Source organism: Chelonia mydas, chromosome 27 (assembly GCF_015237465.2).
Source record: "Chelonia mydas isolate rCheMyd1 chromosome 27, rCheMyd1.pri.v2, whole genome shotgun sequence".
NCBI classification, from domain to species: Eukaryota; Metazoa; Chordata; order Testudines; family Cheloniidae; genus Chelonia; species Chelonia mydas.
The window spans coordinates 13,226,859-13,254,835 of NC_057860.1; the positions used below are offsets into that span (position 1 = coordinate 13,226,859).

The 27,977-nt window shown below is 45.0% G+C and overlaps 1 protein-coding gene across 1 annotated transcript; it reads right to left on the reverse strand.

Annotated features, from left to right (window-relative positions):
- Positions 1-1,286: 1,286 nt before the first annotated feature.
- TOP2A (DNA topoisomerase II alpha) lies at positions 1,287-27,142 on the reverse strand. The gene is made up of 35 exons (XM_037887018.2): positions 26,773-27,142; positions 26,401-26,556; positions 24,902-24,992; positions 24,357-24,420; positions 22,999-23,144; positions 21,934-22,031; positions 21,335-21,547; positions 20,944-21,117; positions 20,619-20,720; positions 19,805-19,942; positions 19,484-19,622; positions 18,984-19,141; positions 17,611-17,736; positions 16,790-16,900; positions 16,588-16,693; positions 15,775-15,884; positions 14,559-14,651; positions 13,621-13,735; positions 13,185-13,306; positions 12,279-12,427; positions 11,415-11,646; positions 11,181-11,315; positions 10,853-11,053; positions 9,489-9,684; positions 8,342-8,433; positions 7,829-7,975; positions 7,651-7,734; positions 6,772-6,969; positions 5,793-5,898; positions 5,377-5,517; positions 4,704-4,848; positions 4,488-4,552; positions 3,987-4,124; positions 3,282-3,511; positions 1,287-2,866 (listed from the first exon to the last, which is right to left on the reverse strand). The coding sequence occupies exons 1-35, from the start codon at positions 26,803-26,805 to the stop codon at positions 2,723-2,725; spliced, it is 4,698 nt and encodes a 1,565-aa protein (XP_037742946.1). The 5' UTR covers positions 26,806-27,142; the 3' UTR covers positions 1,287-2,722.
- Between the last annotated feature and the right edge of the window lie 835 nt (positions 27,143-27,977).

Genomic DNA, 27,977 nt, shown 5'->3' on the forward strand with positions numbered 1-27,977 from the left:
GGGCATGGGGCCAGCTGCCTCCCACTGCTGGAGAAATCACCACACTGGGCTAATTCCCAACTGCCATGCAGGGCCTTTCTCATGCAGCGCTCCAGCACTCTTGCACCTGCATTTCAAGCCCCGGAAGAAGCTTCCAGGCCTACCAAAGGATTTATTGTTAGGCTGCCTGAAGTTAGACCTGAGGAGAAAGGGCGCAATGGCAGAGCAGCTGGACTTCGGGTTGCTGCCCTGTGAAGACGCCCCTGGCTACAGTGCACAAGAAGGATCCTTGTCCAACAGGACAAGTGCTGAAATCCCCTCTAACAAACGCCAGGCTTCAGCTTTGCCGGTGAGGGTTGGAGGGTCTTTGCCAGTTGTGCAAAAAACTGAAAATATTTGAAAAGTGTTCATCCCGTGCCAGGGGCTGCAATCTTCTCTGCTCCAGGGAGAGAACTGCTCCCATTGATGTCACTGAGGAAAAGCATTTCAAGGGCTCAGTCACCGTGATTAACTCTTTGGCTTTGCAGAGACCCAGCGTTATAAAAGAAGGTACTCGCCCCTCCCCTCCCAAAATGGTCTCCCTTCCCTTTGTGGGCGCCCCCTTCATTCCACAAGGAATCACACCCCAACTCCCACCCCCCCCCCCCCCGATCTGCTCCTTTGATCCAACACAATTTGTTAATTTTATAGCACCAGAGAGGTACTTGACACATTCCAGGCCAATCAAACATTGGGTGTCTGCCCCAAGGACTTGTCTAAACATGGATTCAACTCTCTTCAGAGCCCACGACCACTTGATCCAATGAAGTTTTAGAATCATAGAATATCAGGGTTGGAAGGGACCTCAGGGGGTCATCTAGTCCTACCCCCTGCTCAAAGCAGGACCAATCCCCAATTTTTGCTCTGATCTCTAAATGGCCCCCTCAAGGATTGAACTCACAACCCTCGGTTTAGCAGGCCAATGCTCAAACCACTGAGCTATCCCTCCCCTATGACCTCGGTCATTTCCACCATGCCAGCGTCAGGCTGGATAATTCACTGCAGGAAAGAAGCAACAAGGACATCGTTTGCATGTTGCTCTTATGAAGAGCACAGGGCACCAAATATTGGCAAGTGCCACTGACCCCATTTAGACCTGTTGCCTAGAGGCAGTGGATGGGGTTGAGGCCTCTTTGCTGGGGTGATTCAGTGTGTCCAAGCAGTTAGTGTAAACCAAGACAAGACTTGGATCTTGGCAAAAGCAGAAGCACAGTTACCAGTGGGGACAATGCCTTCCTGAAACAAATATCAGCATTACTGAGCAAAACTGGTGTAAAAATCCTTTATTACAGAAATACAAAAATGGCAGTTAGAACGTCAGGATGTTACAAACACAGAAAATATTTACAGAGACAAACGCTTGAGCAGTCCCACTCAGCACCATGGAACTGGCTCTAGGAAAAACACATTGAACATCAGCCCTTCAAAGAAAGTGGGCAAATCCTCCAGTGGATGCCTTTTCGGGGAAGAGGAACAAGACACACTTCCCAGCTCCTTCTGCGTGGGCACCTGGATTGCATAAACCCTGCCACTAGATGTCTGTGGCAACTGGCTTCAAGCTGGTATCCTGGACAGCCCGACTCCAGGCACTCAGACCCCTGACAAGCTAATGGGTGGCGTGAACAGGCCTGACAGAGAAACTGCACTCACGTTGCTCAGCTGGGCACTGGAGAAGTTAGCAGGAAGCCCCTTGTCATCAGGACTAACTGAGGTGGCAGTCGGCTAATATCCCTACCTGGGACACAGGAACCTAATGGCCAGTCTGCCATGGGGGCACTGGAATGACCACCCTGCTTCTGACGTGTTCCTTTTCAATGGTAAGGATTTTCTTTGGCTGTAGCCAGTATTGAAGGCGTCTCCCCAGCCCCGCGCTCCCTCATCACCAACGCCCCCACTCCACCAAGGTCGCTCGCTCCCTCAGCATTCAACAGGCATTTTAATGTTGCAGTTTATTCCTGGGGACAAAGGCTCTTACCCAAGAAGCGCCTGCCGGGCTGAACACAATGGAGGCGGGAACACAGAGTGCGGAGCGGGCACGGCCTGCGCCACACACACCTTCGTCTCAGGGCAAGTTGCTCCAAATCGGACGTAAGCGTCATGGCTGAAAATTCTGAAGGTGGCAAAATGTTGGCCACCAAAAGAGCAAAGTGGAGCTTGGACGAAATGACAGATTGTGAAGGAGCGAGAAGAGTAAAACCAAGAAAACCTCCCTCTGACCAAGGGGTCTCGCCCCACTTTGCAGCTTGTATTTTTGAATCTCTTGTGGTTGTTTAGCCTAGAGACTTGCAATAAAACATGTCTACAGCTTCTTTAAGACAATCAAAAGAGGAGGGAACATACGTGAAGGGGTAAGATATTTGGTGGGCTTAAAAGTCTGCTTCTGCACTAAAATGACCATGAAAGGCCAGGGAAATTAGCTCCTCCAGCTAACGGGCTATAGGATTCTCTGCTACTGCTGCTTGATTCTTGCTGGAGGGGGTTTTGTTCCAACAAATGGAAATGGTCTATCCCGGGGGGGAACGAGATCGGCACTCACATGCAGCATCACATTTTGGGGCAAGCACTAATTATTCAATAAAACCATTTCCTGGATCTGAGATCTGCAATTCTCTGGGGAGACTCGACAGCGCCTGCTGAGAGCTCCTCTCCAAGAACGAGTTTGTAGATCAATACGGTCAGCACTTTAAAATCTTCATATTAAAACTCAAAACATCTCCTCCTCAGACTCTTCCAGGTACTGAATGGGCTTTCGGGCACGCCCAGGCCTCGTGCTGGGAGCAGGCGCCACAGGGCTGTCCAAGTCGGATTCTAGGTCAATATGAAAGCTCTCGTCTTCCACCTTGGATTTCTGGGGGAGAAAGCAAACAGGTATGTAGCATCTGACACTTCTCTAGTCACTGGGCCAGAGCCAGGGCCAAGGAGTGCCAGAGCAAGTCGGATATTCAAGGATGTGTTCTCAAACCGCCTAACGCTGCCCTTTGCTCCCTTGCTCTCAGGGCTGCCACCCAGGCTCATGCCCGGGACCAAAACAGCATTTTGGGATTGGTGCGGCTTAGCAGCATCCCAAATGCACCTGCTTTCCTCTGGCCACACACCCCAAGGCCAGCAGCAGGGAGAGGTCTGACACGGGGGCTCCTACAGCCTCCGTTCCACTAGAATGACTGAAGTTACACTTGTCATGCCCCAGAATGAGCGCTTGCCTTCTTGAAAACAGGCATGGCCAGGGACACCTCTCTGTGCCTGGTGCGGGGCAGAATACGAACCTTAACTGCAAATGACTTGGGAGGCTTTGACCCAAAATCAGAATCTGAATCCGAGTCTGAGCATGGCTTCCTTTTGGTGGTGGTTTTCTTCCCCTTGGCGGGGGCCGGCTTCCTCACCACTGCTGTGTCAACACTGGAGTCTGAACTTCCTGCCTTGGCTGTTGCTGTCTTGGAGGATTTGGGTGCTGCCTTTTTCTTGGCTAGAATGTCCATGATGGAAGGCTGCGTATCTGAAACAGCAACAGCTGCAGTTAAGCCTTTGGGTTAGTTACTTGCTTCCTGCAAGTTTCATTTCCAGCAGAAATGTGGTGATGTCACACGCCCCTGTTTCTCTGCCTGGTTCCCTCATGCACAGGACAGACATGGAGGGACCTCTATGAAGCCTTCTCTTTTCTTGCTTCCAAATTCAGATGCTCACCCTAAAAGCACGTGACCCGGGCTCTAGGCTCACATGCGTCATTAAGCAGAGATGCAAAGAGCACACAGTAATATGTCCAGAAATGGAATTTTTCCTTAAAAAGGACCGTGACTAAAGAGGCCCTTTGCCATAAACTCCAGATCCTTTTCAAAACTACTAAAAGCTCAAGTCAACACTCTGGCCTCTAAATGGCAAGTTAGAAACAATGGTTTCTAAATATATTAGTAACCAGTAATAAACACCTTTAAATGATTTTCTGCAGCTCTGAAAGACTGAACTTCACCTACCCTTAGTGGCACTGGTGGTTTTCTTGCCCACAGCAGGTTTTCTGGGTGCAGCTTTTCCAGGCTTAGCAAGAGGGGCAGAGACAGAAGGAGCTGCAGAAGTTTGACTCAGATTTTCATAATCAGTGTCCTGGATTTGAACTTGAGTAAATAAAATCAAAGTGAATTCAACAGGCCAGGCTCTTACTATTTCAGTCTGATTGTAAATAGAAGATTGGAATGAGCTCATTTCTGATCAACTCTAACTATAAGAATGAGATCCACTTTCAGTTCTGGCTTAATCATGAAGTCGATTTGACCTGTAGAGCCAGACTGGAATAAAAGCAGCTCCCTGAGACCAGCTCTCCTGACTTCCTAATAACATCTCACAATAAGGAGATATTTCAATTTGTTATAACCTTTCTGCTTTGTCTGTATCGAAACACCATAGGGTGCCCACACACTTTAAACCAGTCCAGGGTATTAAGGCAAACCAAAGATATCTCATTCAGGGCATATACTTACTAGAGATAGCACTTTGCACCTGCTGTGGTTTGGATTCTTCTTTAGCTTTCTTTTCACTGGTTTTCCTAGAACACAACCCCATGACACATTGCTGAATGGATGTATATTAAACAATTAATCCACAAAATAAAAATGTAGCTTCTTATCCAATATAAAACACTGAGTATAACCCAGCAAACCCCAGCTCTAAAGCACTGTATCCAGAAAGATCCTCACTTGGGGGCCCCTCTGGCCTTGGGAGCAGACTTCTCTGGTGAGTGTGCTTCTGGGACAACATCCTCTTCGCTGACCTCCTGAGACTGAGGAGTCCCGTCTGCATCGGTGAGATCCGAATCCGAATCCAAGGTGTAATTGGTTTTTACTAACAAAATAAAAGACGCGATTCATCTGCTAACTGTACAATTCATCAGACCTCTTTAGTGGGTTTTATAGCATGTATCTCAATTATCTGTGTCATATTTTACCTACAACAAAAGGGATAAAATTGGCCATAAGAATCTTCCTAAATGTTGAAGGTTCTGCCTGTGAGAGAATCCAATGTAATGGGCACAGATCTGGGTTTGCTAACCAACAAAAGAGTTGATTTTATAAAATAGTTATGCTGCAGTTAAACAAAATAGCCACATTTCTCGGGTTGCTCAGGATTACTACCCCTTCATTTTTGCCCCAGTGCACCAGAGGTGTGACAGACAGAGCTGCAACGTGTGACTGAATAATGGAATTAACTAGCTCTTGTGTGTAACACAATAAATGGTCAGCTTAAAAATTACTTCTTGCTAGGATCATCTGACTATGGGACCTCTATAATTGGTGTAGCCAAGCCTTAAGGATTCAAGTTCCATTTTACCCTTCATTAAGTGCCCATTTTGGTCCACGTGGCATCGCTCACCTGCTGTCTGGCGAATCGGCCTCTCTCTCGGAGGGGCCACCTCACTATCACACTCTGAATCAGATTCTGAGTCAGACCAGGGATTTCGTTTCTTCTCTTTCTTCATTGGCTTGAATGGCAAAGTGGACTGTTTCTTAGTACCTGAGAGAGTTGGATGCACACAGAGGTATCAGCTAATCTACATGTGCACTCAGAAGTCCAAGTTAAAAACTTAACAGAGTGGGCTCTGGCTTTAACATAGGAGAGACATTCTGGTTGTGCCTCCAGCCAATGATCATTTTGCACATCCCTCACCTAATTCTTTTGAGCGTACTGAGGTCCCAGATTCCACCTCCCATTCTCGGACATGCTCATACAACCCAATTCGGAACAGCCCTCGCTTTCCATTGAAGGGATTACATGTACAAAATATTTACCTGGCTCAGTTTTAAATTTCTTTACTAATCTTTGTTTAAGATTTGCAGGTTTCTTATCTTCTGACGAGTTTCCTTCTTGATCCTCCTCAAGTTCCATTTTTTCTGTCTAAAGATACAAAGAGACATGAGAGCTCCGCCTGGTTCTTCCCCATTTAAAATGACTGAATGCAGATAAAAAAGATTAGCATTTTTACTGGGGCGAACTCGCAGTTTTAAATACCACATTACAGTACATGGAGCAATAAACTGCTGGTCTGGTTAGGAGCAGCCAAAGCAAATCAGGTGTGATCATTCTTCAAAGCAAATGAGTTTGCTAAACAGCAAAAGTCAACCATTAAATACAAAACAAACATTGCCCTGCCCATCTGCCTGAGCTCTGCTGCCTTTTTATGTCCCTGTGGCATCCCGGGAAGGGTGTGGAAGGATGCAGAACTGAGCAGGGTGTGTTTAAAAACAGAGTGCAGGTTAACTGGAACATTTGTTTGGGGGAATAGGCTGTGTGGGAAGGAGTCATGAGATTAGCTCCAGGGCAAACAAAAGGTGAGGGATCATTTGTTTTTGTAGGTGGGGATTGGCTGAATTGTATAACTACAAGTAGCCATAGGAAAATGTCGAATCTGGTTTCAACTCTGCCCTGGACTCTAACATCCACAGCAATGATACACTGAGTGACTAGAAATAATGTCACTGGAAACACAAATGCAAAAGGGGTGAACATGCCTGCAGCACTTGTCTCTTACAGGATTCCTATTCAGTGGACTACACCAGTTCAAACACGTCTTCCAATGATTCCTGGGACAGGTTCTACTCTCTGCAGGCCTGGAGAGCATCATCCAAGCTTACCCCTAAACTCTGCACAGAAGTGTAGCAGGCTTCTGCTGTGCAGGGTCATGTTCACCTACCCAAAATTGCAATTTCACAGGAAAGGCTGGATGAAGAAGGATCCCAGCTAAGAGTCCTTTCAAGTGTTTTGTTTTACCTTTATTTTCTTTTTAGTCTTCTTTTCCGCATCTGCCTTCATCTCTGCAGTTACTCGAGGGATAACTCTTCTGCCATGTGGCGAGGGCATAACTTCAGCCAGTTGCAGCTTCTTCACCTTTAGTTTCCCCCCTTTCCCTTTGAGAGCTTTGCCAGCTCTCCCACCCAGCTCATCCTGTTTTTCTCTGGCTTCCACAGCCTGCAGAGGTGATTGTAAAAAACCACACCAAAACAGTGAGCTTAAGAAAAATATTCCTGTTCTACCAAGAAAAACAACCCTTTGCAGATACTCAGTGAACGACTAGACTCTAATGACTCGATGATGCATTTCCTGTCATCTGATGACGTGAAGCTTCCACAGACTGCTACAGATTTGTCTATTTGCAAGGTACTATTTAAGCCAGAGCTGCAGCTCCGGATACTACTCTGAGAATACAAGGAATTGGTAATAACGTACAGCAGAGCAACCAGAACTGAAATGGACAAAGGCCAGGTCAGTACAAAGCTGCACATGTACTGCCTACAATCTGGACACAGTCTGACCACTCAGGCGCATCCTCCTGTCTGCAGTATCCTCTTTCTGCTCCAGGCCTTCCCTGACTACTTCATAGTTCTGGCTTTCCCTTACCTGTCCCAAAGTCCCATCCCATTGCCTTCCAACAGCCACTGTTCCTGGCTGGACTCTCTGCTGGTTCCAGCTCTTTGCCCCAGGGCAGGGACACCCTGTCTTACCCAGCACAATGGATACAGGTGGGGCTTACACCTCTGCTAGGGAGAGATCAGGCTCATATGGCACATTCAAGTGATATTATTTAGGCTTCTGTGATGGAAACAACACAGATCAAGATCTTATAGCTGTCTGCACTGATCATCTACATACCTCAAGTTCTTCAATAAAGGCAGCCAGGTCTTCCTTCCACAGATCTGAGGGACTCTTGCGTTTTAGGTTTTCCAGCTCCGTTTCCTAGAATGAGCCAATCAGAAAACATTAGTTGCTCATTTGAATTTAAACACTACTTCCCTTTCTAGCTTTGGAAGAACAGAACCAACCAGCATACTTTGTTATCTCTCTGTTTGCAGAGCTCATCTTTCTTCTCTTTAGTCAGGTACCAGAGGGGCATGTTTAGCAGGTAGTTGAAGTCTGGGCCGGAGGCTGCAGCAGATTCGTTATCCTGGTCATTGTCACTCTCTTCCTCTTCTGCACCCTACAGAGAGATTTAAATAGTCAACTTCTATAAGTAAGTTTACATAGAAAGAGGAGGACTGTGCTCTGAGACAACTTTCTCAGCTGAACCTAGACTATGGAACTCAGTGCCACAAGAAACAAGAATGAAAGGGGCCTCATCACCGTCAGAACAAAATACAAAGCTAGTATTTGGTTTCGCTTTCCCCAAAAGGACCCCATGCACTAACAATCCTGCTAGTTAAACCTATGCGCTAGAAAGGAACAGCACATTAGTATCTGAAGACCTCCCAAGGATTTAAAAAACAAATGACAAGACTAAAGTGATGGGGCCAGTTCAGAAGCTAGACAGGTTAATTTGGAGAAAAGAAGCTGATGGAAAAGTTACCTTCTGCTGAGATTCTTTCCAGGCCTTCACAGGATCCGATTCATACCCTCTCTGGATAAGTACCTGAATTAACTCCTTCTTGGGCTTGTTTTCTGTAAACAGACATTTCCGTTAATGAAACCCTGACGTTTGTGTTTCACTGGCTTAGAGAATAGGAATTGCATTTACTGTTTACTGACCCATGAAATCGTAACGTTGGGAAAGATCCTGGGCCAGCACCGATGGCACAGATAAGAGTCAAAGACTAGCTCAACATGATTAGAACAACTCAGCATCCCACAGGGCTCTACAGAATAGTCTCTCCATCCCTACTGCAGACGTCACCACAAAGGAGCCACAGAGTAATATGTGAAATGAGCCTGCAGCTGTACTAAAATGTAGAGCCCTGGCTGATCATGAAGAGCTGTCAGGCCACCAAGTTGCTACAATGCTTGTTAAGAGCACCTGCCTGAGCACTTTGCATATTTGTATTCGGTGCATTTCAGGGGAGGAGAAAATCATTTAACAAGGTTGGTTCTAGATACAAACTATGAAGCATTGCTCTTTAGGAAAATATATCTATGTACATCTTCAGTGGATTTGGTTACGTGCACACACTAAAGTACATCCTTTTGGATAGAGGTGGCAAAGAGTTTTGGGAGACCCAGAAGAGCTGTTTTCTGTCCCTAGCTCATGATTCTCCCAAATGCTGTTGCATCTCCCCAGGATTCCAAATGTAAGTCCAGTCAGAATATAACACTGAACTTCAACCTGGAAATACAGGGAAAAAAAACTTGGGCTCAAGAATCATCCACTCCAACTAGAAACAGATAAGCAAATATTACCCACGCTCAATTTTAGCCCAACTAGGTCAGAAGTTGGTGGGCTGTTTTTGCTAAACAATTGCTGGAAAATCTTTCAACCTCTGAACAGAATAAACAATCCAAAAGTTATGTAACATCCTATTTTGAGTAATGCGTACTGGAATCCTCTGCTCAGTAAGACTAAGCAGACTGAAGCGGCTTCCTGTGGCATTTCATCAAAAAGGGAGGATCGCTCTGGTATGAGTTATTAAAGGCAAGTTGAATAGATAAGAGACCACAGGAGAGCAACTGGCTTTAAAAAGGACATTTGATTAGAACGCAAAGCCACCACAGAGACTACATACCGATCACTATTATGCCCTCAATTTTCTCCAGGATGAAGCGAGCCTGGTTGTTGAGTTTTGCAGACTCTGCACCCAGCATTCCTGTAAGCCACTCTTTTCTCAAACTGTAATACTGGAGTCGGAGGTCAAAGAATTCTCTGAGAATATCCAGAGGAGTCTCATACTTCTTGAGAAAGCCTACAGGGTCAAAGAGAACCTGGGGCAGAGAACAAAGCCTTAGTTATAACTGCAAGAAGATGACATTCAAAACTACTGAATTCCCACAATGCTGAGGTGCACATTTGTCTTATAATTAACATAGCAAAATCAAAACATCTGTCATTTTACCAAGTACTCCAGCTTGCACGCATGCCTATCAGGGATGACCTAGGTATAGTTAATCCTGCCTCACTGTCGGGGATAGACTAGACCCAGTGGTTTTCAAACTGCGGGACGTGACCCAGTAATGGATCGTGGAATGTAAGACAAGTGGGTTGCGACGGCTCTCGTCAGTACCGCCGACCGGGCTGTTTAAAGTTCCCTCGGCAGTGCTGCCTGGCTAAGGCAGGCTAGTTCCTACCTGTTCTGACACCACACTGCACCCCGGAAGCAGCCAGGAGCAGGTCTGGCTCCTAGTTGGGGGGGCCATGGGGCTCCGCACACTGCCCCTGCTCCGAGCACTGGTTCAGCCAATGAGAGCTGGGAGAGCCCTGACCCCAACCCTCTGCCCCAGTCCTGAGCCCCTCCCACACCCCAAACCCTTCATCCCCAGCTCCACTGGGTCGTGGGCATCAACAATTTTCTTCAACTGGGTCGCCAGAAAATAATAAGTTTTAAAACCACTGGACTAGATGACCTTTGAGGTCCCTCCCAGCCCAACTTTTCTATGATTCTGTGTAAGCCACTATACCAGGAGAGGCAGTTTTAGGATTTCAAAGCTCCTAGAAAAAATATTACAGGCCCATGGGGCTGTTTGAAGGTTAAAACTTTGCCCTTTGGGATCTAACTGTTACATCATAACATTACATTGTCACCCCCATCATGTAATGCTAATGTCAGTGTTGGCATTGTTACAGTATGGGGGTGTCACCTCTATTATGACAACCAAATCCACACCACCTTATGCTGCCCCAGATATCCCAGGGCACACCCTGACTTTCCAAAGATATTTATAGAATGGCACTTTAAGATAGCAACATAAAGGCAAGGTAGAACAATGAAGTGACTGGGTTCCATCCGGGAGGATATTTTTGCTGTCAGCAGTCTCTTTCCTGTCATCATTCAAAAATGCTACAAGCATTTGAGACTAAAATTTGATTTTTCAGTTAAACTCCTTTCAATCAGAGACTGCGTGTGACAACCTGTTTGCAGAGAGCTGCACGTACCATGGAGTTGCAGGTAAGATTTGTTTGGAGTTTGAAGACCTTATGCAGCCCCGCTGCCTCTGCCTCAGCCAGTTTTTGTTCACTCATCTTCACTATAAACTTGACCGTGGTGTCTGTGTGATATTCTCTATAGTCCGTTATTAGTGGTGGAGTCTTCTCAGTGCCATTCAACATGGGCTCCAGCACCTGCTCCTTATAGGTCTGAGGAAAGAATTAAATCAAGTCAACTCTACATTCTCCCAGGCAGCAAAGCTGTGAACACCAGCCATCCCTTTTTGGTTTTTTGGGACAAAAGATACTTTCCGGGAGACAATTCAGCATTTCATACCTGTGTCCATGTTCTGACTGGAAGCTCTGAGATCTCAATGGTTGTCGAATCCAGGATGGACACTTCCCCATTTATCAGGTATTGATTTGGTCCCAGTTCATCTATTGTACCCTTGAAGTTCTTGTAACTAGGAAGCTAAATAGTAAAGAACACTGGGTTCAGCTTATACTTTGATAAATGCGCCAATATTTGGTGGAGAATCCCAAAACTGAGCTGTAATTGATTTCCACTTACCATTGGCAAGGGCTCTTCTCCATCCATCAGGAGGCGAATATTATTCACAACTTCTCGGATATCAAAGTTGGGGATCCTAGAGGACCAGCCAGTGCCAATACCTTCTGCTCCGTTTATCAGTACCAGAGGAATGATAGGCATATACCACTCTGGCTCTACGCGCTGGTTGTCGTCATACAGGAACCTCAGAATACTGTCATCCGTTGCAGGGAAGATCAACCGTGCCAATGAGCTAGAAAGGACGAGAGGATTTGGGCCTAAATTCTTGTGTTTAGGAAATAGAAACGACCAAACGAGCAATCCCAGAACTTCAGGCCAAATGTCGAAGATCTGTACAAAATTCAGAAGTTCTGGGAAGATTTCATGTTCCACAGGATACCTTGTGTTAATGCAACCATCATGTATGAACTCAAGGAACACATTTACAACAGTGTAACAGAAGGTACTACAGGGTCAGAGAGACAACGGCACCTCCACAAGGACACTAAGCTTAACTCTACAAGCACAGCCTCATTTCTTAACTGCTCCTCAGTTCTTGTTCCTCTCTTGTACCTCCCTGCTCCCAACCCTGTTTCATCTCACTCCTTTCTCCTCTCTGTGAAAGCAATAGCAGAGTGTAAATGATTTGAATCCAAAGAAGTGTGAATCCAAAGAAGTCTCACTTGGATGTTGACACATAACAAAAGGGATAGTAGTAAAAGCAGGAAGTGTTAAGGGTAGCAAGAACAGGCCCTGATGTCAGAGCTAAAAAAGGGATGTCTTCTGATCATTAATGTCTCTCATTCTAGGTGCTTGCTGTCCAATCTTCAAATGCAACCGTCTAAGTCACGCCAAATGCTAATCTGACAAGCCAATACTACTGACCTGAGCATTGTGAAGATGTATCGAGGGCTGGCAGAGTCTTTTCCACCATGCAGCCTGGTACCGAACTGACCAATGGGCTGTAGCAGGTTGAGGTTATTGCTTCCCACAAAATTCTGAGCCAAATTAATAATGGTCATCATCAGTGATGCCTGCAATGAAAACATAAATTGAAACCGTAGAGTGCAAAATTCCTTTTGGAAAGGACAGAGTCGTATGATCAAGTCATGCAAAGCACAGGGAAAGGCAGGACTAGCATGGAAGGTCAGCATGGCAGAGTCAAGCCAATAAGAATGGAAACTGATGAAACAAGATATCTGATTCCCACTATCAAAACTTAAATCTCAGATCCTTAGGAACAGACATTCCTTTATTCTGTCCCGAGTTGAGGAGGCAGAGGAAACTTCCGGGATTGCCCTGCAACATCTATCAAAACCCCTCACCCGTTCTAGGAAGGCCTGTTTCATCCCCACCCTGCCCAACAGGAAAGCAGGATGGACATCCTCCTCTGTGGCTAGCTCCAGTACACCTCGCCACTGATCGGCTGCAAGGCACTAAGGCTGAAATTTTCAAAGCCACCTAGGGGATTTCAGTGCCCAATTCCCATTCACTTTAGTGAGAATTAGTTTTTTCAAACATGCCTCTCAGCCTACATGTATCACGTTTACAACACACTTGGTTGTCACTAGCCCAGTTTATGGAGGCAGCACCTGACGGAATACCCAAGCAGGGTAAGCTGATCCAACAACGTAGGGTTAAATTCAGAGTCTAATGCCCAAAAACCAGGCAAACTGACTTGTATCCATTCTGTTTGGGAGTTTTACCTCCACTATTTCCCCCCGTGCTAGGAGTTTCTTGAGTATGGAGTCAAGAATTTTCCCCTCAATATTGTGCAGGGTAGGTTCTTACCTCGCCATGATGGTAGGAGGACATCTCAGCTACAGAACCAGCCAACTGAGCAACCTTAACTTCCCGTTTGTCATTTCGTTTGAAACACGTGAACAGAACCTTCCTTTGACCTGGTTTCAAACCTTTATTGGGAAAATGACATTTGCCTTAGTGATCAGTACAATACTGTGCACTTACAATGCCTTTCAGCTGAGGCCCCCCAAGTTATTTATGCACTTCCCCCACCCCAAGAGGTGGGTATTAGTCAGACTAAGACTTGCCCATGGATATAAAAGAATCAGCTGCAGATCTGAGACCAGAACCCAGAACTCCAGACTCTCAGTCCCAAACACAAGCCAACAGACTATATATTGCTTCCCTGATAGTCTTGCAAGTATTCAAATACTAAGTTCTTGGCAGAACATACTAAAAACCCTACCATCTAGGAGTAACTTACCATCAACCAGGGACGGAATGGATCTCTCATTATCGGAGTTTGAGAACAGGACCAGCTCTTTGTGAATGAAGTCATTGTATGTCAGATAACTAGTGGATTTCCCATACACAAAATCCTAAGGACAAAAAAAGATTTAACATTGCCTTAGAGCAGTGGTTCCCAAACTTGGGACGCCCCTTGTTCAGGGAAAGCCTCTGGCGGCCGGGCTGGTTTGTTTACCTGCCGCGTCCGCAGGTTTGGCCGATCACAGCTCCCACTGGCCGCGGTTCGCCTCTGCAGGCCAATGGGGCTGTGGGAAGCAGCGCAGGCCGAGGGATGTACCGGCCACCACTTCCCGCAGCCCCCATTGGCCTGGAGCATCGAACCGCGGCCAGTGGGAGCCACGATCGGCCAAACCTGCGGACGCGGCAGGTAAACAAACCAGCCTGGCCCGCCAGGGGCTTTCCCTGAACAAGCGACGTCCCAAGTTTTGGAAACACTGCCTTAAAGAGCTCGTACCCACATCTTCTGTCATAGTAAGATGGCCTTGCTCCAACGAAAGTCTGTTTTATATAGCCAGTTGAATCCAACTGTAGTGCTGCCATTTTCAAATGCTTCCTGCCATCACTATAAAAATGAAATTCCACTTCCCACAATCCAGTTTAATTTACCACTTCTCTATTTAGAAAGCTATTCCCATGGTAAGCGTTCTGCATCCAATCAACTTAATCACTGGTCAGTTGACATTGAGTCTACACAAACCAGCTGAGAGGAGTGGGCAGGAAGATGCTGCTCTGTAGCATTCTGCGAACATCCCAGTAATTGTCCTATCTCCTATTGGCCGGCTCCATGAACCTATATTATACACTGTTCTAATATACCAAAATGAAACTGCACTCAGTCCTGGGGAAAGGGAAAGACAGGAAACTGCGTTCCTCAACGTATTTAAAACCATTCACCTCTGGCAAACCATGTAGCTTCCGTTGTCTTCTGCCTTCCATGAAATTAGTCAGCCATTCCTTCCGTTCCTCGATCTTCTTCTTGCTAAAGGCCTGTAAATTCACAAAATGAAAAGACTCAAGTTTAAGACCATTTCTACTGGGCGTCCCCGCAGGGAACTACTCTTATCAATGAAAGCAGTATGCAGGAGAGCCTGAACCAGAAGAACAAAGCCCAACACTTGCTAAACAGGCTGGCTTAACAGCATAGTAAATGCAATAACTTACTCTTAGTCATAGCTAAAGCTGAAGGCATAAATAATAAGACATAAAATATCATATTGCCTCTATAAATCCATGGTATGCCCACATCTTGAATACCGTGTGCAGAGCTGGTCATCCCATTTCAAAAAAATATATTGGAAAAGGTACAGAAAAGGGCAACAAAAATGATTAGGGATATGGAACAGCTGCCATGTGAGAAGAGATTAATAAGACGAACCTTTCAGCTTGGCAAAAAGACTACTAACGGGATATGATCGAGGTCTATAAAATCATGACTGGTGTGAAGCAAGTTAACAAGGAAGTGTTATTTACTCCTCATAACACATGAACTAAGGTCACCAAATGAAATGAATAGGCAGCAGGTTTAAAAGAAACAAAAGGAAGTCTTTCTTCACACAACACACAGTCAGCCTGTGGAACTCGTTGCCAGAGGATGTCGTGAAGGCCAAGACACTAACAGGGTTCAAAAAAGAACTAGATAAATTGTATGTTTTGGAACAGCTTGCTTCATGGTATTGGGTAGGATATCAGAAGTATGCTTGAGCATCAGCACCCAATTAAAATGAGGCATGCTCAGAGTTCTGGTGAACTATTGTTTCAGTGAAGCTGCAGAATCCCATCTGACAGTAACGTATTAAAAAGGCCAGGGACTGGGTAGAAAGATCCTAAAGGAATATTTACTACTATGGCTGAAACTGTCAATGGGGCTCGAATGATTAGTTTCTCACGAGCTACATTTAAAAGTCTTTAGTAAAACAGTGCTCTCGGCCCTGAGATCTGCGGACAGATGAGATTCTACTGGTTGGACCTGAACTGTAGCCCGGAAACAAAGATACTTTGTCTCATGCGCAAAGGCCTCAGACCATGTTAACAGAAAACAACACAGCACACTAAGTAACAGAATACTAAAAGTAGTAACAAGTCAGTAATTCATTCAGGTATTCCTAGTTACCAGGGTGATCGCAGCATCATCTTCTGGGCCAGAATACTTGAAGCCAATTCGATGTCTTGCCATATCTGCAAAGTACTCTTTAGCCTCTTTTGATGTGCTGGTACCCAAACCTGCAGAGCCAATACCAGTGAGTCAAAATAACATCTTGCACAATTTAAGCTACAGTTTGAAGAAATATTTCAGCAAGTCTAACTTCCGTGGTATATCCTGTAAACTTTTGATGACATGCTGCAAAGATGCCTTTATGAAAACAAACCACCTTTAAAATGCAAGGTACTTGTGCACAAAAGCAAGGTACCATGAAATCCAAGAGTTAAGCAGAAGGTCACCCGCAGAAAAGTTATACATTCAGTCTACCAATGACCTCCACAAATGCCAAAAGCTAGTATTTCAGGCTGACGCTAATTTCTGATCAGCCAGCTGTGTTCTGCACCAGGCAACTGGCATGAAAAGATTCTGGAATCAGAATTCAGCGTGTACTGCCATCAGTACAGAGCCGAAGGAAACAGAGCTCACTGGCTCTGCACTGTGGACAGCCAGAATAAATCCAGTGAACTAAGCAGATAGGACTGACCCCTGGAGAATGGATACCTGCAGGATCATGGCTGCATTTGGAGAGATGTTTTTCTGAACAAACAGACTAAGTGACACCCCTTTTAACATGGGTTTTTAGGTGCTCGCCTTTGCACATCTCCAAAGTGGTTTATTGTGCTATCTTAGAACACTTATATTTCACTCATGTATATATTTATCTGTTAATGAGAGAGCTCTTACTTGGCCTCCAAGCACTACCACACAGGGTTTATGACAAACCTTTGTAGTACTTGGTTTTCCAGGATTTGTGATTTGGAGTATTGTTTTTCCACTCTTCAAACTCAGGAATGCTGTAGAATGAAAACTCCTCCTTGTTTTTTGAAACCTAGAGGGAATGAAAATTATAGTCGTGAAACCACATGTAGCTCCAGACTAACACTTTCCTCTACTTGTTTAGATTACGATCTATGAAGCCTTTTACCTTTATGATGGGAGTAATAAATTCCTCCAGAAAACGATGCCTTAGAAGAGATGGCCAGTTGTGATGGATGAAGTTAATCAACAAGCCTTTGATATGGGAACCATCTTGATCCTGAAACAGTTTTTTCAGAAGGCAGATTTTAACCAGAAGCCTGCTGGAAAGCAACTGCTCCCTCAGCTTAGCAATATAGGATCCAATCCTCGGGAGATGTTTAGCACCCTCAACTCCCATTGAATCTCAGCATTTCCCAGGATCCAGCTCATGGAAACCAACCTGTGTGACTATTTGGAAAACAGACTATGATCTCCAGATTTTAGCATGGAACTTAACCAAGAAACGGGGAAAATGCTGGAAGATCATTCTTGGCCACAGAGTGCAGTGAGCTGTAGCTCACGAAAGCTTATGCTTAAATAAATTTGTTAGTCTCTAAGGTGCCACAAGTCCTGCTTTTCTTTTTGCAGATACAGACTAACACGGCTGCTACTCTGAAACCTGGCAGAGTGCATCCAGGGGCTAGTCTCTTTCCAGACTTCCCAATCTGCCCGGCACAGAGTTCAGCACTACAGAGCAGCAGCAGAGGGTGGAAATACTTCCCTCTGCTTTATGTTGTTCCATGTTATGAGAAGGAAGGATGATAGCCCCAGTACAAAGTGGAAACTGTTAAGAGAGTGTGATAAGAACACATGGATAACCAGAGTCAGGTAAAACAGTGCTAATAGGAGCAACGCAGATCCACCCTGCTTTATCTGCTAGCCATATTCTCTCTTGTAATTTAGTAATTTTTCTGATTTTAGGAATATTGGTCTTTAAGTGAACCTAACCTGATCTGTCATAATCATAATTTTTCCATAACGAAGGGTCTTCAGCGATTCTTGATCGTCATAGTTCTTCTTATACTGCAAACCCACAATCTTGATGATATTGTTGATTTCAGCATTTTCCATGATCTGAAAAAAGATTACACCGGACCAGGACTTATTTTCCAGAACACACATGGTAGTTCATGGGACACCATCACAGGGCCTAATAACATCAGCCACACTATCAGAGGCTCGTTCACCTGCACATCTACCAGTGTGATATATGCCATCATGTGCCAGCAATGCCCCTCTGCCATGTACATTGGCCAGACTGGACAGTCTCTACGTAAAAGAATAAATGGACACAAATCAGATGTCAAGAATTATAACATTCATAAACCAGTCAGAGAACACTTCAATCTCTCTGGTCACTCGATTTCTGACCTCAAAGTGACTATCCTTCAACAAAAAAACTTCGAAAACAGATTCCAATGAGAGACTGCTGAATTGGAATTAATTTGCAAATTGGATACAATTAACTTAGGCTTGAATAGAGACTGGGAATGGCTCATTCATTATAAAAAGTAACCTATTTCCCCTTGTTTATTTCCCCCCCCCACTGTTCCTCAGACGTTCTTGTTAAACCCTGGATTTGTGCTGGAAATGGCCCACCTTGATTATCATACACATTGTAAGGAGAGTGATCACTTTAAGATAAACTATTACCAGCAGGAGAGTGGGGTGGGGGGGAGAGAAAACCTTTTGTAGTGATAAACACCCATTTTTTCATGGTCTGTGTGTATAAAAACATCTTCTGTATTTTCCACAGTATGCATTCGATGAAGTGAGCTGTAGCTCACGAAAGCTTATGCTCAAATAAATTGGTTAATCTCTAAGGTGCCACAAGTACTCCTTTTCTTTTTGCGAATACTAACACTAACACGGCTGTTACTCTGAAACATGGTAGTTCATGTAATTCAGAAAAACAAAGGAAAAGGCTCTGGGTCAGGCAGGCCCTGCTGATTGTGCTTTGTTTTCTCATTGAGTCTCTTTCCTCTGTTTTGAAATGTACTATTGTTCAAACTGATGTCTAGCGCTTAAATTACTCTAAGACATTTCAAACAGATTTCACACTCCATATCACAGCTACTATCCTTCAGGCAAAGCACTAGATAGGACTCACTTTCTAAATCTGTCAATGCTGCTCCTTAATCAGCAAGACAGGCTGATGGTGAGAATAGCCTCAAATATTTATTTAAGATGCCATTACTATAGTTACATTACACTAGGTTTCCAACTATAGTGGAATAGTCTCAGCTCAGAGCATATTTCACTACACTTAAAGCATGCCATGTCTTTTGGAAGTAGTTCTTTCCAAAGGCATTCCCACTAACCTGTTTATGAGAGGCTTCTCGTACGTTGAGCATTTTTCCACGAAGGGGGAATACTCCGTATCGGTCTCTCCCAACCACTCCCAGACCAGAAACAGCCAGTGTTTTGGCTGAGTCGCCTTCTGTCAGGATAAGTGTACAGTCTGTGGAATTCTTACTACCTAGAAAAGCAATTCATTTCTCATCAACATCTTGATTAAAAAAGTCAGCTCAGAATTTATACACTCTTAGGAAACGTGCTATCTGTGGAATGAGTAATTTTAATATGCACATTGATTTACTTGGACAGCAGTTGGCACTTGTTGCCAAAAAGTCAATAATTTTGAGAAGAGAAAATTTAATATAAACTATATTTCACACAATTTTTCTGTTCTCAGTTTAAATAATTTCCTGTAGATGACATGACTGGATAGGAAACGGTTTTTCTTGTTTGTTTGCGATAAAGACTTTGCTACTGTGCTTCAGTGAAATGACTGTGCTTAGAAATGGTCTAAAACATTTACCAGCATCATTGGCATCATCCAGTTTAGGAATTCCCTTAATCCTGGTGTGTTTCACAGCTGAGCACTTCTTATTCAGCTGGATCTGAGCTTTAAACTTTACCCAGTTTAGAATACTTTCCACAATACCACAGCTGACTGCCTGCAATACAGAAGAGCCAATTGTGGAAGTTGTCTTAACCATAACATGATATGTTAAATTATATTCTTTTCACTGATTTAACTGAAATTAGTTCATAGGTACTATATTCACTACATTTAATTTAAGAGGCAATTTCACAGGTGCCTATTGCTAGCATGTAATTGCTGCACCTCAATACTTACACCTTTGATGAATTTTTCACTCAGTTTGCAAGTTGATCCAAAGTTCTTTGCCTGCAGAGTCATATTTTCCTTAGTCTGAGAGTCAAAGGTTGGGTTCTCAATCAAGGAGTTCACAAAAACCCACATGTGGTTCTTCACCTGTAATTAAATTTAACAGTCATGACAAACCCATACAAATGCATCTCATTCTACTAGTGTCGCTCCCAGCTGCTTCCTGACACCTGTCTGCCAGCATCACACACTGAAATGTAGAATCTGCTCAACTACCAATCAGTAAAGGTTTGTTTTTTTTTTAAAAATGTTACTAGATGTCTAGGATTGAACAGAATTAAAGGGCATTATAACAGCAGTACCAATTAAGATTCGAGTAGTTGAGACAGCCAGTGATCACTTATGATCGATTTTATATTTGTTAGGATTGTCAAGAAAATCACCGGCTGTTTTGCTAAACAGATATTCTCCAAGCAAGTCATTTTCCTAGTGCAGTTCAATTCTAAGTGGGCACACTAAAACTGAAATACATTGTATACACTGTGCACCCTAGACTGCCCTAAACACATTCTTGTGTTCTGACTCCAGAGGGTGTCAGCCAAAGCTATTTTTCCCAGGTGCTGAATAAAGAGCAGATAGTTCACTAAAACTGGAAACTGAGACTTCTTTATTTAATGCACTTTACCTGCAGTATTTCCTAACTTAGTTAAAAAAAAGCTGGGTTTATCAAATAAATGTAACAAACAGTATCCTACAGATTGTTGTTTCAGTTCACAGTAGCACTGCGGTTTGTTTTTCCACCATGCAAATCGTGAGATTGTACCTGAAATGGCTTTACTCCAACCCCACCTTTGTTCTTCTTCTTCACAACTTCAATGAGTTTATTTACAATCTGATCAGCTACATAGTCAACATGCCTGCCACCCTAGAGAGAAAGGACCAAACATGAGCTCAAGCTTCAGGGAAAGGGTGAGACTATTTTGTATGTTTAAGTCACCAGCCATATGCATTGCAACTACATATAGCCTTTGCATATTAGGCAAATTAATGATTTTTCACTGATTGTATACATGAAAAATGCCAAGATAAACAACACAATTAGTAACAAACCCCACCATTAGATAGTCTAAATGTGGTTAAAAACTTACCTTTGTGGTGGCGATGCTGTTGACAAAGCTAACTTGCTGGAAGCCTTTTTCACTTAAAGTTAAACACACCTCCCAGCGATTATTTGCCTCCTCATGGATAACTTTAAGTGCATTACCAGTTTCATCTACCTTGTCCTTCACGTAGAGGTCCACATAACTACGGAATCCTTTCACCTGCAGAGATAAATGCAGGCAGCTTGTTGACAACAGGTTCATATGAATGCTTATTAGTTCAAATGCTCCTGCTCAGAGTACCCAGAAGAGTCACCCGTGAACTCCACTCCCACACTGCATAATATTTTTTAAGTTTTTGCATTATCTAGGCACAAATCTCACAGCTTACGTGGAAGGGAAACATATAGGAATTAATGCTTTTGAAACAGTCACTCACGGGCAGCCTCTTTCCATTTAGGAAGACTTTGACATCTTTCGTGCACCCAGCAATATCATACGCTCTTCGAGACATCAGTGCCACAATGTCCTTGTCCAGGCTTGTCATTTTAAACTTAGACAGATCAGGTTGGAAAGTGATACAAGTATAATCGTCTCCATCAAAGTATTTCAGTTTCATTTCACCAGCCTTTCCCATATTGTCCGTCCAGGTCTGGGGAAGAGAACTTTGATAAGATGCAAATTTCAAATACATGAGTAGATAGCTGAATTTTTTAAAACGTAGGTAGAATTTATTACTAAGCTTAACAATTTAGGGAAAAACTCCCTTATATGCTGAAAATTTGTTTTTTTCTGGTCCCTTTATTCTTACTCTAATAGCTGATTTGGGATTTTCAGACAATACTTAATTAAATTTACAGGTCAGTACAGTGGCTGACTGTAGGCCAAATTTACCCCAGTTGTGACACTTGGATCTAAATAATATAAATTGCACCCGCATATTATGGGAGCAAATTGAAGGCAAGCATTCAAAAATCTACTCCTCTAGAATTACACCCTACTGAAATAAGCAACTGAAGCCATGCAGATCATTCATACCTGCTTAAACAGTTTCTTGTACTCACGACACGCAGTTTCCACTGTAAATTTGGTACTGAATATGTTGCACAATTTGGCCCCATAACCATTTCGACCACCTGGAATTATAAAGCAATCATCCTTGTGTTATGTTACTTTTTATGATAAACCCTTTAAAAAGTATAGAGTATTTTAATAGGAATTCGGTCACTTTGGTATGACCAAAATGTGGGATAAAACACAAAGCTGCCCTGTGCGCCTGATATGTAATCTTAAAGCCATGTTTCATTGGAATATTGATCCTTCACAGGGATTTGGCCCTTTTCCGCATCACAGTACATTATCTGCTGGAAAGTGGGGTACTGGATACTTCCTTTAATGTGGCTCTGGAGCTCAATTTTTAGTACTGCTCATAGGCAGCAGGTCTCTGATAAATTTGGAGCTCCTCCATTTCTACATTAGCAAGAAGGTGGAGCACTCTACTGTAGTGGTTTTCAACCTTTTTTCATTTGTGGACCCCTAAAACATTTCAAATGGAGGTGTGGACTCCTTTGGAAATCTTAGACAGTCTGCAGACCCCCAGAGGTCCATGCACCACAGGCTAAAAACCATTGCTCTATTCAAATTATTTTTGAATGTTGTCTGAAAGGAGTTTCCCACTCTTCTTCCTTCAATTTTTTTTTGATCCTCCTTTCTACCCTGTCTCTACTGAGGAGAAAGAAATCCACTGCTTTCTGGGCAGCAGCAGTGATAACGACAACGATGCTGTGTTTTAGAGCTCTTGCTCCAGAAGAGTAGTGGCTCTGCTCACTGGAAGAGTGCCTTCTATAACTGAACATTCAGAACCCTCTGAAAAGGACTCCCAGCAGAAACTGAGTTTGTGGTTCAGTGACACTTGAAAAGGACTTGTGAGTTTCACTGTTGCTCAGAACAAGCAGCAGATAACTAAATCTGGATAGCTTTTGCTCCTCTGCTGCCAACTCTTGTTCACTCACACTTGGGTAGTTCAGTGAACGCACTTAGGCTGATCAGGCTGCACAAAAATATTTTCCCAGCTAATATATGGAATTTCTGACAATCTCCTACCTGTGACTTTCTTTTCATCATCATCATAATTGCTGGAGGTTAATAGCTGCCCAAAGATAAGAGCAGGTACATAGACCTTCTCCACTTTATGTTCTACAACAGGAATACCTTTCCCATTGTTCCATACACTGATTGTATTATTCTCCCTGGAAAGAAAAATGTTTTCCTGTAAAAGTGAAATTGACTGAACTGTGTTACTTGTGGAATGAAAAATGTCATATGAAGTCTTACAAATCCCTTTGGTAGATAATTTGTTCATAAGGGGCTCTAAAACAAAGAGCTCTTTATTTGCCATAGTTATATACCACTCCCCGTTCTTAGATTTTGAAATAAACTCATTTTTTCAATGACAGGCAAACACCAAGCTTTGGATTCTAGTAGTGCAGATTGGTCAGTCATTTTTAAAAGGCTGTTTTAAAATGCTCTTTCAAGGCAATACTAACATAGGTCAGATTTCTGGGCCCAAGTCAGTTGGCAACATACATTTAAATTCTCTTGATTTACAGCTACTGCTTTTACTTTACTAAAAAGTCTTAGCAAAATTGTCAAATGCCTTAAGGCCTAAAACCTTAAACTTTTATCTCGTGTGAAATATTCTTTGGATTCAAAGTATCTAATCTATATTTTTAATCACATCTGCTGCTGAGGGAAAAAAGCCACCATTTTGGCAGAAGCAAAGTTTCTGTTCAGCAACTGCAGAAACAGTCAGCAGAGGGAGCACAAGTCAACTAAATCCCCATAGTCTCAGAGATGTGCAGACACAGTTGATGACATTAAACATGCCAAATATTTGTGCTCTGTGAGAAAAAGGTGTGTGGGAAATAAATTGAAAAGGGCAAAATAGGTGGAGAATAAAGAATAAAAGCAGAGAATTGACTTGAAATCACCACTTTGTGGGAGAACCAGATTAGGGAAAACACAAGCTTTCACAGTTGGTTGATATTTGATGAGCTGGAGAGTTACATTTGGTCTAAGTTGGGTGAGCTACAACAGTGTTTCTCAATCTTTTTTATACCAGGGACTGGCTTGCTGCCTTCCTAAACTGTGTCAGGGAGATCTCAGGAACGAGCGCTGGTCAGACCAGTCATTGAGAAACAATGGGCTACAACATATAGCTCTCTTTATTTATGCCACTCTAATAGAGCAGCATCAGAAGGAGAAAATCCTTGAGTCCCAGGATGCTGAGCTACTTTCCCCATATTCCACTGAATGCATCCGATGAAGTGAGCTGTAGCTCACGAAAGCTTGTGCTCATATAAATTTGTTAGTCTCTAAGGTGCCACAAGTACTCCTTTTCTTTTTCCCCACATTGGCACCAGAGGAGATGGGAAACCATTGAAAAATGAAATCAGACTTACGGATCAATTGTAATTTTAATGCAGGACATGTTTTTATCCCTCTGCTTGTTGTCTGCAGCATTGACTAAAATGGAGAAAGGATTGTAAATTTACCAAATTACATTCTCAGATGAGACACTTAAATTTGAGTTGCTTATGACAAAATTAAACTCAGAGTATTCAAGAGAACAAATACACAAATTCAGGAAGAGGCTGCTGAGAATCATCTGGGGCTTCACAGATTTTCCATGTTAAAGAGGCAGTTTTCAGTTGAGTCACACTAAAAGTACAAAGTGACATTCTTTCAAAGGACACCTTTCAAGACCTCAGAATTTAGAAACACTATCTTAAATTACCATCATACATTACACTCATTTTTACCCAACACAATTATATTATTTATCAAACTATTCAATGGATATTATTTGATCAACCACAGAGCTGGTCGAATGATGCAAAAGTTACGAAAATGTTGGTTACAGATTCTTAGTAAACACATAGAGAATCCACAATTTGTTTTCAGTGGAATAAATTGCTAGCAACCGAACTGTCATCTCTCAACTTACCTAGGATTTCATCAAAGATTTTATACAACCCAGGCACAAAACTCACATCTCTGCAGCTGAGGCCCTCGTTTTCATCATAAACCCACATTTGCTGAAAATAAAGTTAAGAAACACTGTCTTTAGGTTTACCATGATTTCCTGATCTGCCATTTATATACCAAAACCACATTGCTTGCCAACTGTGTTTAAAATGTTAATGATTTTCCATTTATGTCCAGGAATTAAGTACCACTGAACAGGCTCTATTTAATACTGTGATTTCTTTCTAATGTATAGCAACATGACTATGCAAGCAAGCTACATGCATCGATCAGCTGAGATCAGTACTAAAAGACCAGGGAAAACGTGCCATTCAAGTTAAACAAAGCAGTCTGAAGCGAACACTATTTGCCCATTTCCAGTCATACTCACTAACCCATGTAAGAGCTTTATGGTTTATAGACCAGGGGAGTGTGTGGGCAGGGAGAGCGGGGGATACGCATTTGGGGCACACCATAGATACAGAGGGACCTAGACAAATTGGAGGATTGGGCCAAAAGAAATCTGATGAGGTTCAACAAGGACAAGCGCAGAGTCCTGCACTTAGGACGGAAGAATCCCATGCACCGCTACAGACTAGGGACCGAATGGCTCGGCAGCAGTTCTGCAGAAAAGGACCTAGGGGTTACAGTGGACGAGAAGCTGGGTGTGAGTCAACAGTGTGCCCTTGTTGCCAAGAAGGCCAATGGCATTTTGGGCTGTATAAGTAGGGGCATTGCCAGCAGATCGAGGGACGTGATTGTTCCCCTCTATTCGACATTGGTGAGGCCTCATCTGGAGTACTGTGTCCAGTTTTGGGCCCCACACTACAAGAAGGATGTGGAAAAACTGGAAAGAGTCCAGCGGAGGGCAGCAAAAATGATTAGGGGACTGGAACACATGACTTATGAGGAGAGGCTGAGGGAACTGGGATTGTTTAGTCTGCAGAAGAGAAGAATGAGGGGGGATTTGATAGCTGCTTTCAGCTACCTGAAAGGGGCTTCCAAAGAGGATGGATCTAGACTGTTCTCAGTGGTAGCTGATGACAGAACAAGGAGTAATGGTCTCAAGTTGCAGTGGGGGAGGTTTAGGTTGGATATTAGGAAAAACTTTTTCACTAGGAGGGTGGTGAAACACTGGAATGGGTTCCCTAGGGAGGTGGTGGAATCTCCTTCCTTAGAGGTTTTGAAGGTCAGGCTTGACGAAGCCCTGGCTGGGATGATTTAGTTGGGGATCGGTCCTGCTTTGAGCAGGGGGTGGGACTAGATGACCTCCTACGGTCCCTTCCAGCCCTGATATTCTGTGATCCTGCGTGGGGCTGCCCCAGGGCTGTACCGAACCCCAGGGGCCAGGGGCTGCACGGAGGCAGCACAAAGAGGCCCTGGGTCACTCCGGGGTGCCAGTCCCAGAGGGGAGCAGGATCTCCTGGCAGGTACATCCCGGTGAAGCCGCCAGGCCAGGCCTGGGCCTGTCGTGGTTACCTGGGTGACAAACTCCACGGAGCCGATGTAGGTGTCGGGCCGCAGCAGGATGTGCTCCAGCTGGGTTTTCTTCTGGTAGATTCTTTCCACCGACAGCCGCTTCTTCGCCGCCGCCTCCTTCTTCCCTTTGCCGACTTTGGGGTTCTCGTCCACGGGCTGGTTGGGGCCAGAGAGAAACCCCCCGAGTTAGCCAGGGCCAGAGACCCGAGCCCGGTGCAGCTGGGACCGCAACGGGCCCGACGCGCGGGGCCCCGGGGGCGTGCGACGGTGAGCGCGGGGGGGGCCGAGGGGGGGGCGCTGAAGGGATCCCGGAGGGAGGGGGTGTTGGGGGGGGTGTCCCGGGGGGAGGGGCGCGAGGCTTCCCCGACCCACCCTCAGCGGCGACAGGGACTGGTCCAGCTCCATGGCGGGGACTCCGGGGGGCGAAGACTTGGCGGCGGTCCCGGTTCGGTGTCGTGGGTGGCGGTCCCGGCTCGATCGGTCCCGATCCGGCTCAGTCCCGGGGGTGGGGGTGGGGGATCCCGGCTCGATCGGTCCCGATCCGGCTCAGTCCCGGTGTCGGGGGTGGGCGGGGGGGGTCCCGGCTCGATCGGTCCCGCGCGCTCTGTCCGAGGTTCCGTTAACGTCTGAGCCCGAGGAGCCCTTCAAACCTCCGTCCAACCCGCCCAAAGCCCTCGGCCAATCACAGCTCGCTGAGCTCCGTCCCTTCCCACCAATCGCCGCTCGGACTGCCTGCAAGCGGTGGGCGAGGAGCGGCCACCACCCACCAATCACAGGACGCCGGCCCGCTCAAACCAGCCATTCACACGCCGAGGAAGCCGGAGAGAGGAGCGGAAGGTTTTCAAACTCCACCAATCGGCTGGGACAGCCGGGTGACTGGCAAGCGGTTGAACCAATAACAATGAAGCAGGAGGAAGGCTAGGCCTCCGGCCACAGAGGTATGGGGGGTCAAAGGTCAGGCTCAACCTTTGACCTCCCCATGAGCTCCCACGTGGCATGAGGGGGGGCACATGGAGTTAGTGCTGTCTGGGCCTCTCCAGCCTGGCAAGGCCTGTGTGCCCAGCTGGGGGGCCCAGAACTCTGCCCTCTGCCCTGGGGGGATCCGTGCCCCCGAGTGGGGCGCAGCCTGGGGGCTGGTGTGACTCGTCCCCTCGCCAAAGCCGTCCCCATGCTCGTCCCCACCCCCCACAGTCGCTGCGAGTGTCGGGGGGTCCAGGGGTGCGATGCAGAGGAACCGGCCTGGAGGGGAGGTGGCGGCCGCTGATCCTGCTGGCTGGCCAGGTCCACCGTCGGGCGTTGCACTGGACAAAGCCCTGGGGGGCGGGAATCAGCTCCAGGGAACAAAAGATTTTTCTAGCCCCCAGGATGGGCCCCACGTCTTTATGGGTTTTTTCCGACGGACCTGCAGCACAACCAGCTCTTTTGCTGGATCTTTCTGCTAATGTGATCAGCAGTGACATAGTTAAGGGTTTCAGGTGGCTTCTAGATCATCATTATTAGGCTTCTTTGTGTTGAGATGTGGGGTTCCAGGCACATGGGTCGCAGACCCAGGAAGATAGCAGAACCCAGTCTAGTCT

Excerpts from the sequence above, each read along its gene's own strand:
- TOP2A (XM_037887018.2), bottom strand. The coding sequence starts at position 26,805 with ATGGAGCTGGACCAGTCCCTGTCGCCGCTGAGG. Across the intron at positions 12,428-13,184 it reads CCTCCTACCATCATGGCGAG|GCATCACTGATGATGACCAT; the intron begins GTAAGAACCTAC and ends TTTTCATTGCAG. Across the intron at positions 4,125-4,487 it reads GGTGCAAAGTGCTATCTCTA|TTCAAATCCAGGACACTGAT; the intron begins GTAAGTATATGC and ends TATTTACTCAAG.